This window comes from Petaurus breviceps, unplaced genomic scaffold, assembly GCF_028583685.1.
Source record: "Petaurus breviceps papuanus isolate PSGF00001 unplaced genomic scaffold, PetGlider_PUasm1.0 189, whole genome shotgun sequence".
Taxonomy (NCBI): domain Eukaryota; kingdom Metazoa; phylum Chordata; class Mammalia; order Diprotodontia; family Petauridae; genus Petaurus; species Petaurus breviceps.
In genome coordinates this window covers 34633440-34646030 of record NW_027185809.1, presented here as the reverse complement: position 1 = coordinate 34646030, position 12591 = coordinate 34633440, and the positions used below count along the sequence as shown (strand labels likewise).

The following is a 12591-nucleotide window of genomic DNA, read 5'->3' as shown; positions in this document are numbered from 1 at the left end:
CAGTCCTAGTATTTATTCAGGCCAAATCTGGAACCTTAGATCTTTCTAGGTAAATCTATTGCTGCAGAAAGACAGATTTTTGACTCAATATAGGGAAAAATTTGCTAATAATTTATAGCTCTTCCAAAAGGAGAATGGGCTACCTTGGAAGTTAATGAATTTCTTGAGACCTTCAAGTAGCTTTTCTGTATTACTATGTTCATTTGATGAACATGTAAAGGATGGTATAGAGTGAATTTCTATTCAGTTATTTGTTCACAACTCTGATGAATCTAAGAACCTTTTTTTTGGAGGGGGGAAGGCAGGGCAATTGAGGTTAAGTGACTTGCCCAAGGTCACACAGCTAATAAGTGTAAAGTATCAGACCAGATTGGAACCCATGTCCTCCTGACTCCAGAGCTGGTGCTCTATCCACTGCTCCACCTAGCTGCCCCTAAGATCATTCTTACTTATAGCTGAGTCAAAGTCATCCTCCCTCACCCAAAACTTTGTTTATACTTCTCTTATAATAATAATAATGATAATAATAACAATGACTGGCATTTATATAGCACCTTAATATCTGTGAAGTGTTTTACAGATGTTATCTCATATGATCCTCACAAGAAGCCTGTGAAAAAGGTGCTATTATTATCCCTATTTTACAGATGAGGAAGAGGGAAAAGAAGAAGAGAGCAGGGACTATTTAAATTTTTTTTTAATTTATATCCCCAGCACTTGGCATAGTGCTTGCAACATAATAAGTCCTTGATAAATATTTATTCACTTGAGGCTGAAAAAAGGGTAAATGGTTTGCCTATGGTAACATAATTAGGAAGTGCCTAAGAGAGGATTTAAACTTATCTTGCTGACTCTAAGTCCAGTACTCTATACATATTACAATTTTGTACTATAGTTATTTTTATTTGGTGTTAATAGGATTTTATTGTATTGGTCCCTAACCTGTGAATAGCTGGAGTTTCACAAAGCAGGCCAGAGACAGGAGTGCCAGGGAAAAAAAAGAAGTTTAGTTAATTACTTTCAGAGTGAGGAATACTCTCTATGCTGGAATAAAGGCACAGTTTATATACATAAATCACAAGTGGGGAAGGAGGGGGAAAGTGGATAACAAAACAATCATTTCCATGTCCTAAGTGGTTTCCTATTACAAGTTCACCAGTGTAGAAAAATACAAGTGTTCTGAGTTCTGTGGAAACATTATTGTTCCAAGTCTTGGGATCATTATTCAGTGGGACACAGGACCAGAGTTCTGTGATGGGAACAGGTTCTACAATCTTTGATTTGCTTCACTTAAGTTACACAGGCACAGGAGTACAGTGCTTGTGAGAGTGCTGTAGAGGGTTTGATTGATCAGTTCAAGCTTCATTGTGAGTTTCTGACTCCTGAGACAGAAGAGGCAGCTCTGAGAAATCTAAATTATTAGTATATTCACTAAACATATCATATTGATTAACATGAAAAATCATAAATCCCTTCACAATGGTAAGGTTTTTAATCTGGTATGGTTTGTTCATGGAAGTTCCCTTATCAGCTTGACGAGCCTATAGAGTGGCGAACCTTTGGAAGGGATTTTGAATATATTTCTTCCCATGGAGGGTATGGACATATCTCTTGCCACACCCCAGAGGATTGGTCATGTTGATCATGGCTGCACCTTCAATGAATCAGTTGGCTTGTGTCATTGGGACATTGCATTCTTATGGAAGGAACAACTCCATTATGCTTAGCTAAAAAATGGGAATCATAATGAAGAACTCAGCCTTTATCCTTTCCCACCCCTCTTTCAAACAGGTCTGAAAACACAGAAGAAATGAGCATGGAGAGGATTGGAGCATGGAGGTTATGAAGTGAGGGAAGTTTTCCAGGAGCCATTAATGATATCACTGTAGCAAAAGCACATGACCTAAGATGGGAATTGCTGAACCTGAAATTCCTGGTGACCTTTTGCCTTTCTTTTCTCTTTTCTGATCATAGGACAGAGACCTGGATGGGGATTTTTCTAGCAAAAAAAAAAAAAAATCAAAACAAAACATGGCAAGAGTAAATACAATGGAGTAGAGTATTGAAACTTTCTGGAGTTGCAGTGGCAAAGGCAAATATGATCTTATCAATATCTCTTCTAGGCAGTGAGCTTTGGGGGTAGTTTTGTGAGTAGTCTCAAATTCAAGAGTTCATGGATCCTGTATTCCATCTAAAGAAAGGAAAGCTTACTGGGCATCATGTTTCTTGAAAAGAGAAGAGAATGGCAAATATCTCTTGGTGTTGGAAGGAATAGCTATAAGGGACTAAAGTCATGATGTAAAGGGAATAATGGATCTAGATTTTGTCCTTTGCTATTAGAATTATTTGGCTGGTGTAGACCTAATGGTAAGTGGGGGAGGTGCAGGGGGAAGTAGGGTGTTGCTTGTCTGCTAATCCTAATATATTTCCTTTCTGGGGGAGTTCAAGCCCTCAGGGTAGCACTATAAGGCTTAACCTATGAGCCTCTTCCTACCAGAATGTGGAAGCATTGTCCTTTTCAACGCCCTGGTATAGTTCCCTTCCGGGGGAGCCCAAACCACAAGATGGCGCTATAAGTGTGGGAGAAAGGACTGCATTTATCCTAGTATAAAGTAAGATTTGCCAGAATGGAGGAGCACTATCTGTTAGTTAGAAAATGTGTTTCCCTTATAACTTAATTCCGTGGGGTGCCTTGAGTCCAGAAGATTTCAGGTCCCTTGAAAGTAGGATTTACCAGTGAAGCAGCAGAATGGTATGGGATATCGGGATATTGGGAATCCTTTGTGTGTTTTCTGAAACTATTCATGTGTTTCTATGAGACCTTTGCATTTTCTGCACTTGTAAATTAAAGCCTGTCAGATCCCGCCCCCCAAAAGAACTTACTTTGCATGATTGTATGAGATCTATGAACCCTGTTATCTGTGTCTGTGGAAAACTAGCGCATGGGCTAAACTCTGAATTTATTTTACATGAGAGTAAACTCGGAGAACAACATGAGTCTGAGTAATTCAGTTTGGGGAAAAGGGTAAGCCCTAAAATCAGCCCCAGTTCTCATAAGCTCAGAAACAAGATGTTCTGAACCATGAGTTATATCTATGCATCATATCTCCCGTGCAGTAGATAGAGTGTTGAGTCTGGAGTCAGGAAGACTCATCTTCCTGAGCTCAAATCTGGCCTCAGACTCTAGCTGTGTGACCCTAGGCAAGTCACTCTGCTCTTCTCAGTTTCCTCATCTGTACAATGATCTGAATGGCAAACCACTCCAGTATGTCTTTGCCAAGAAAACTCCAAATGTATCCACAAAGAGTTGGCCATGACTGAAATGAAATGAACAATAATAAAAACTAGACAATATGCCTTACAATAGCAGGGACTGATTATCTTTTAAATTTTAAATCTTCTCTACTGTCATATGCAATGCTCTACATAGAGTAGGCATTGAATAAATGTTAGCTGAACTGAACTGAAATCAGTACTTGCTATTTTCAACATAGTTCATTTATGTAAATATTTGGCCTTTCCATTCAATGACTCACTTTAACGGGAGCTTCCCTGATTTAGCAATCTCTTAGAGAGGTTTCCATTCATAATATCAATTTATTATGGTATGATACCTGTCTACCAAATAGCACGTGATATAGTCTCCCTCAAGTCCAATGGATGAATGGATAGGGGAAAGCAATTGCCTGGAGGAATTTAAAATTTAGGCCATACATCACTTCTGCTTAGCCATCCAGACACATAATTTACATTGCTGCAAGATCACTAGAGATTGATTTCCCATTTACCAATCAGCTGCAGAAAAGACTTAAACTGTATTAGAAACATAGTTTTAGGATCCTGTAAACATAAACTATAAACTGTATCAATAGCATGGTCAATACATAATAATTAATCCATGCGGATGGGAGCCAAGATGGAGGAGTAGAAGCAAGACCTCCCTGCTGCTCCTGTTTCCACCTTCCCCAATCCATGTAAAAAGGGGACTCTAAACAAACTTTGAAGCTGCAGAACCCACAAAATGACACAGAGAAGCTAACCTCCCACTGAGGACAGCCCAGCAGGCCGGCAGGAATGGGCCCGCAGGGCTCTGGGAACCAAGCCCAGCCCCACGAAGAGGCTTTAGCCCCAGGGTGGGCCTGACCAGCCGCAGCCTGAGGGACTGCAGAACGGCAGCAGCTATGGCCATTTCCAGATTTATCAACACATAGATGTAAAACACAAAGTGAGAGGGCAGTGTAGTCTGGACTTTGGGACCAGTAAGTGGGAGTGCGTGGCTTTTGCCCCATGGGACAAGAAAAAGCTGCTGAGGGGCTGGCACAGCCAGCCAGCGCCACGTGGCAGCTTCAGCTTCTGGCCTGCAGAGTGTAGGGGGACCAAGCACAAGTCTGAGGGGTAATCCCTCTTGCTTTAACCTGCTTGGATCTGGATTGCAGTCTAGGGTGGAGGTCCTGGGGTGTATGTTCAGCTTGCCAGAGCGTGTGGAGACCTCAGAGAGGGTACCCAGCTAATACCTCTGGCAACTGAGAAAACCCCAGCGTTTGGGACGAAAACTCCCCCGTCTGGTGGCAGAGTACTACTGTGGCAAAAAGCCCAGGGGTCAAGTGACTGAGGGGAAACATGACTAGGCAAAGGAAACAAAGCAGACAGAAGATTCCAACATTACACTCCTATTTTGGGGACAAAAAGGAGCAAAGTATGGAACAGGAGGAAGACAGTGAAGTCAGAACTCCTGCACCAAAAGCTTCAAAGGAAAATGCAATCTGGTTACAGGCCATAGAGACCTTAAGAAGCAGATAAGTGAAGTGGAGGAAAAATTGGGAAGAGAAATGAGAACAATGCAAGAAAATTATGAAATTAGAGTCAACAGCCTGACTGAGGAAAATAACACTTTAAAAAACAGACTGACTCAAATGGCAAAAGAGGCTTAAAAAGGCAATGAGGAAAAGAATGCCTTAAAAAGCCAAATTTGCCAGATGGAAAAAGAATCTCAAAAACTCAATGAGGAGAAGCATGGCTACAGAATTAGGCTGGAGCAAAGGGAAGCTAATGACTTTACAAGAAACCAAGATGCTGTTAAACAGATCCAAACAAATGAAAGAATAGAAAGCAATGTGAAATATTTAATGGGAAAAACTACTGACCTGGAAAATAGATCCAGGAGAGATAATTTAAAAATTATTGGACTACCTGAAAGCCATGACCAAAGTAAGAACCCAGAAATCATCCTCCAGGAAGTTCTCAAAGAAAAGTGCCCTGATGTTTTAGAATCAGAGAGCAAAATAGAGGTTGAAAGAATTCACTGATCACCTCCTGAAAAAGATCCCCAAAAGAAAACTCCTAGGAATATTATAGCCAGGTTCCAGAATTCCCAGATTAAGGAGAAAATATTACAAGCATCCAGGAAGAAACAATTTGAATATTGTGGAAACACAATCAGGATAACCCAGGATCTGGCAGCTTCTTACACTGAGGGATTGAAGGGCTTGGAATATGATATTCCAGAGGGCAAAGGAGCTGGGATTAAAATCAAGAGTCACATACCCAGCAAAACTGAGTATCATGTTTCATGGGAAAATATAGTCATTCAGTGGAATAGAGGACTTTCAAGCATTCTTGCTGAAAAAAGCCAGAGTTGAACAGAAAATGTGACATTCAGATACAAGAAGCAAGAGAAGCATGAGAAGGTAAACAGGGAAAAGAAATCATAAGGAACTTATCAAAGTTGAACTGTTAACATTCCTACATGGAAAAACAATAATTGTAACTTATGAAACTTTTCTCAGTAGTTGAAGAGAATATATATATATATATATATATATATATGAGGGTATATGGGCATATGAATATATATGTGAATGTGTGTACATATGTTTACAGGTATACATAGATAGAGGGCACAGGACCAATTTAACAGGAAGGGATGATACTTAAAAGGTGAAATTAAGAGGTGAGAGGAATATAATGAGAGGAGATGGGGAGAGACAGATTGGGGTAAACTGTCTCATACAGAAGAGGCAAGGGAAAATGGTTACAATGGAGGGGAAGAACAGGAAGGCAAAAGGGAATGGGTCAACCTTATTCTGATTGAATCTGGCCTGAGGAGGGAATGAAATACCCACTAAATAGGGTATCTCACCCTACAGGAGAGTAGGGGGGAAGGGGATCAGAGAAGGGATGATGGAAGGGAGGGCAGGCTGGGGGGAGGGAAGTTGGAAGCACCCACTTTTGAAAAGGGATAGGATCAAAGTAGAGAATAGAACAAGTGGGAGGTGGGATAGGAAGGAGGGAAATATAGTCTGTCTTTTACAATATATCTACTATGTTATTGTTTTGCATTAGCCACTCATGTACGACCTATACTGAACTGCTTATCTTCCCAGTAAGGGTGGGTGACAAGGGAGGAAGGGAATGAATCTGGAATTCAAAGTTTTAAAATCAAATATTCATATATGTATGTGTGTATATATATACATATATGCATATATATATATATATATATATATATATATATATACTATTATCAATACTATTTTGCATGTAATTGGGAAATAAGATATCCAGGGACTGGGGCATAGAGATCCACTGGAAAAGTTGAAAGGGGTATGGGAGAAAATATGGGAGAGAGCAGATTGGAGGAGGGGACATCCTGTGGGACTGCTATTTTGAGGGGGTGGGTAGGGAAAAAATGGGGAGAAAATTTGTAACTCAAAATCTGGCGGAAATGAGTGATGTAAATCAGAAGTTAATAAAGCATTTAAAAAAATAATTAATCCATGCAAGAAATTAAATCTATTTGTAAATTATATGTAAAAGTTGTTATAAATCTCATCGCAAACTTCTCCCTGAGACCCATTAGCACAGTAGAAAAGAGTATTAGTTTTAATCAATTTGTCTACTGTGTCTCTAGAATTCATCCTGTAGAGTACTGCTACCACATTAGTTGTATACATAAAGGAAAAAATACCCAAATGTACATGCTCTTGGACAATAAAACCCAGTTTTCTCTAGTCTTTCCTTTTTTCCCCAGGCATCAGTCTGTCTCTCACAAAGGTGCCAAAATGTTCCTCTGTGCAAAATGTTCACTTCTCTTCTAAAAAATAACAGAATAAAAAATACCAACATACACAAACACACAAGCCAAGACTGTGGTTTCCTGATGTCTGTAGAATAAAATGCAAACTCCTGAGCTTGGCATTCAAGATCCTCTACAATGTAGTTCTAACTTACCTTTCCAGCCTTATTTGACATCACTCCCTTTCATCTACTGGTTTCATATCTGGTTTTTCCAAAATGAACTACTGGCTGCTCCCACATTCCAGACTCATTGATGCTGGCCATACCCCCACACTAGAATGTTCTCTTGCTTCATTGCTTCCTGCTGAAATCCTTTTTCTTACTTCAAAAGCTGGTCAGGTGATACCTCTGCCATAAAACCTTTGTTCATGTCCTCCCTCCCACAAACTGAATGTATTTTCCCCAAGAGGCTACATTTCTCCTTTTCTCTTATCCCATTTTGCTTTTATGGTATACTTATTTCTGAATATGTTGTATCCCCCTGTTAGACTGTAGGCTCCTTGTGGACAGAGAGTATATTTTTCTGTCTTAGTATCTTTGGTTCCTGGAAAAGTGTCTTGCTCATAATGGGGTCTTAGTTAATTAATATTTGTGGAATTCAAAAGCAATCAAATTTTCTAAGCCTCCCCACTACAAATGTACTAATGGCATTTTCTGGTGTTAAGAGATTTGCCTAATTATTAATAGAGGTTAGTGTTCCTTACACAAATGCTTCCAGAGAAAAACCCAACGAAATCAATGTGTAACAGAATTCTGATGCAGGAATGACTAGGGAGGAGTTAATAGGGGAGTAACCATAGAAACCAGCTTATCATGAAGTAGTCCAAAGGGGTTATGTGTAATGAGACAGAACTAGAAAGATGTCTTGAACTAAAAGACTGCTTTACAAAGCAACAAGAAAGAAAAGTACCTTAATAACAGGGCAAGTTGCAAGTCCAAGATTCTGCTCATTTACCCCCACTCATATTTTTAATGTCCTTAAAGTGAAATGGGATCAAAACACTCTAAGGCTCACCCTAGGGTGACCAGAGTGGCCCCTATGCAAGATAAAGACCCAATGTTTTCCCCAGTCAGCCCTGTGGACTTGGTATTCAATGACAATCTAGAGGATCAAAGTTTATATTCATTTGCAAGATTACGAGAGAAGAAGAGAACATTGGACAGGCAGCTGCCACCACTTCGGGAGACTTTGTATGGAAGATATTCTTCAGGTAAAAGTAAAAATGGCATGGAAATTAGACTTCCAGGTGAAAGAAGGCTGTTGATAGACTTATGTGTTTGTTTTTACATAGAACTGGAATTTTCTGAATACAACTTAAAAAAAGATAAGATATTGAAAGATAAAAGTTTAGCAATTACGAGTATGTCCAGGGGAGCAGAGGAGATTGTGGGATGAAAGATTTTTACAGTTCTGGATGGAAGGTGAGAGGAAATAATTTTGATACATCTCAGTTTACTGTTTCTTATTTTTTTATACATGGTTCATATTATACCATTAGTACGAAGTATATTTATAAAAATCAGTAATAACAATCATCAGTCAGCTATGGTCTAAGTTAAAAACAAGTTTTATAGTATCTTATATCACCAGGGAAATAGAGTTGAAACGCTTTGAATAATTGTAAACCACTAATGTTTCCAGAGGGAAACTGAATGAGTGAATAGGACATTCCTTTCTTTACTTCATATTCTTTTCTTCTTCTGTACATCTTAAAGTTAAGAAGAGAAATTCTCCTACTTGAATTACAGGAATCAACCCTGAAGTGACTACAAATTATTTCTGGATAGTCCAAGTAACTTTTTTTCTCAGTGTTTTATGATAGAGCTCTTAAATAAAATTGCATTTTGAGAAAAGGTTATTATTGGATATTTTCAAACTACCTTAAAAGCAAGTATTTCCATTAATGGCCTTTCAGGTTTTCTTTCCCATTCCAGGTTTACAGAAGAAACAAATGTCTCTAGTTACTTAGTTAAAAAGCATTATTCCATATAACTAACAACTGTTTCAGAAACTTATATGCATAATATTACTATGTTGCTACCAATTGACTGGTTTAATTTCTATTCTGTATGTGTATATATTTGATGCATCATTCATTTTCCTGATCATAGAATGGGATTATCTCTTTAGATTATCATTTATAAAGATGCCTTTTATGACCCAGTTTTATCTCTAAAATAGAAGTTTTTGCTTTTGCCAAGAAAATTATTACCATTGAATGAGGAATGTGGACCCACTTTGTAAGGCAAGGCTCTAACCTGCTCTTCTGTGCTTAGATATGAGTGACCAGAACAAAAAATTTTAAAAAGCAGTATATACTAATAGAAACATCATTAACTAATATTCAGGAGAGCTGAGTTCTAGGTATAGCTGCACCACTCTCTAGTTCTGTGACCTTAGGCAAATCACTAAATCTTTTCATACATATCTGGTTGCTCATCCACTAAAATAGGCATATTGTCATGTCCCTAATACTTCTTCACACAGGTACTGGAAATACAAAATGAGAAAAAATGAGAAAATGCCTTCAAGCCCAATTCAAAAGCAAGGAATTAATAGTGATGTTTGACATCTAGTTGGTATCTGAGAATCTTTCACCAAAAAATATTTTAATTACTGAGTTCCATCTAAGGTATTTGGTGCTGTGTGAAATAATGAACAGAGTGCTGAACTTGGAGTTATAAAGACCCAAGTTCAAATCATTTCTCAGAGACTTATTAGATGTATGACTCTGGGGAAGTCATTCAATGTCTCTCAGCTTCTGTTTCTTCATCTATAAATAGTGATAAGACTAGCCCCTACCTCACAGAGTGGGATTGAAGGAGATAACTATATGTAACAGATGGGAAGTTCTTTGAGACCCTTAATACATCATATAAATGTTAGATCTATGACCATCATCATAATTATTATTATCATTATAATTATTATATTGAAAAACCTGCTCATTTAGAATTACAGAGAAAAACAAGTCATTGCTGTATCCATTTTCTCATCATGAGGAAAACCACTGGTAAAGTACTGGTTGGTGACCCTTGGGCAAGTTAATTTCTGATTTCTCAGACAACTGTAAGCAGAATAATTATAGATGTGCAATTGTAAAAGGATTTTCCTCACCTGGAGTTCCTTATACCAATAAGACTATAGGCCACATACCAAAAAAATTAAGGAAAAAAAAAAACAAACCTTGGAATTTTCCATTGCAATGCAAAGCAAGACTGAGGGGAATTGTGAGTAAGGTATTTAAAAATGAGAGTCTAAATTGTTATAAAAAGCCAAGAAGTGAACTTTTATTTAGGTTTTGTCAGATTATAATCCTTTAGGTCACCTTTATAAATGAAACCAAGAAATGATGCCTTGAGGATCTGAGTTTTTCTCAAAGAGCTTCTTATCTGTTGAGGCCCCTGATTATAGCTGCATCCAAGGGGCAACCTAGGGAGAAGGGAAATCAACCCCTTTCATTGGTGAGAGTTTACTTAAGTAAAAAGAGCTTCTCCCTTTTTAAGCCTTCAATATCTATGTTATTCATCCACTTTCTTTATATGGAATTTATTCAATGGATGTATGATAGGATTAAAAATAATGTCATGGCTGGGGATTCACATCTCAAACGATATGCTTTATTCCTGTCTCTTACTAATTTTGTAAAGCAACATCTTCGTACTTCCAATGCCTACTACAGTGACTTGCACATAGCAAGAACTTAACAAATATTTGTGGTCTCTAAAGTAAGGGCTGTGGCTGGACCTTAAAGGGACCATGGCCTAATCCCAAGGAGGTGTGGAATCAACTAATCAGAGGGTGGAAACTTGGGTCACCTGATAAGCAATTGGCTCTGGCTAGTCCAAACACAGCCACACCTATCCATATCTATCAACATTCTTCTCATTCTGCTCTCTTGGCTGTACAAACTCTCACTCCACTCCCCTCTGAGGCTGGCATCATCCTCCCAGGGCACTTAAAAACTTAATCTTGATCCAGGAACCAATAGCCTAAGCTTCACTGCTGATGCTCCCCTCCTCCCAGCATCCTTACCTCTCTGGCCAGATTACTGCATAGCAGTAGCAGATATCAAGAGAATGGTTTCCAAAGGCTTTTTTTCATACCATGGCAGCAGTTGGCATCCTTCCCCCTCATTTTTATTCTGGGTGAAAGAGAGTGAGTTGTACAAGATAAAGCAGTATGGATATGTTGTGACACATTGTAGATCTCATTACATTATTTTATCCCCTCAATCCAGCTCTCTTCCAAACTTCCCTACTGCTGCTGAGGGCACCCACATTCTTTCAGTCACTTCAGAATCACAACCTTTGATTTGCCAATCAGTTACCAAAACTTTAATTTTATATCTCCATATATTTTCAATCAATCCCCTTTTCTCTACTTATAGTCACCACTTTCCTACATATCCTCAGTTTTTGCTCTGCCTGGACTATTGCAATAACCTTCTAATTGTTCTTCCTGCCTCAAGAACCCCCCTCCCTAATCCCTTTTTCACTGAGCTGACTCAGTGATTTTTTTTTAAGTGTGGGTATGACCAAGTGACCTCTCTATCAACAAATTCTAGTTATTTCCTATTTATTCTAAGATCAATTATTTCATCATTATCTCATTTTTAAAATTTCTATTTTGTGTTTTATAATGTGCATATAGACTATACATTATATACATCATGCACATGTAATATTCATCCTGATTTAATGTACATATTATAGCTAAGTCCCTATTAGTACAAATAGGTAACCCTCTAAAGGGGTTTCTGGGCAGCTACATGGCACAGTGGGTAAAGTGCCAGGGTTGGAGTCAGGAAGACTCATTTTATCTACTGTGTCACCTAGTTGCTCTTTCCATTAGGAAACTCCATTTTCCAATATAGGTTGTCAACTGCTCTGCAATTTCCAGTCCCAGTGAATTGTCAGGGTCACTGAGGGCTTAAAGTGACTTGCCTAAAGTTGTTTAGTCTTTTTTTTTTACTTCATTTTTGAAATTTTAGACTTAAATACTAAAACATAAACACACAATAGATAAGAGGAAAAGAAACAAAAAATTATATAAAAAATAAAAGAGAAAAAAAGCATGTCATGTGCACTACAGAATGTGAGAGGATGCAAAATATATAGCAATAAATTTCCATTTCAAGAAAGCCTATGTATTAAATACTATTGTATTTAATTCATTGTTGCTTCCTTGTTAGTTTCCTTTTGTTCTCTGCTGTGCACTTTTTACTTTGCTCTTCCCCCCTCCCAAAAAAGGCTACAAATAAGTGTGGGTATATATATATATACACACATACATACATATGTATGGAGAGAGAGAGACATATACTTTCCCTAACAAATGCTACTCCTGATCTTTGTTTTTGTGTTTGTGCATATTTCTTATCCCTCCTGACTCCTCATTTTACTTCTATCTACCACCTTGCCCTCCTATTACTTAACCTATGCAACCTCCCCTCCCCCCAGGTTCCCTCCCTTATCCTGCCATTTCCACAAATCTGAACATCCTTCTATACC

The 12591-nt window shown here is 38.3% G+C and overlaps 1 protein-coding gene across 1 annotated transcript in view; it reads left to right on the top strand.

The window, feature by feature from the left end:
- Positions 1-7947: 7947 nt before the first annotated feature.
- CCDC198 (coiled-coil domain containing 198) overlaps positions 7948-12591 on the top strand; it is a 58845-nt gene continuing 54201 nt past the window's right edge. Inside the window, exon 1 of the mRNA XM_069091705.1 lies at positions 7948-8288. Coding sequence (XP_068947806.1) covers positions 8066-8288 — 223 coding nt within the window. The 5' untranslated portion in view covers positions 7948-8065. The remainder of the gene's footprint in view (positions 8289-12591) is intronic.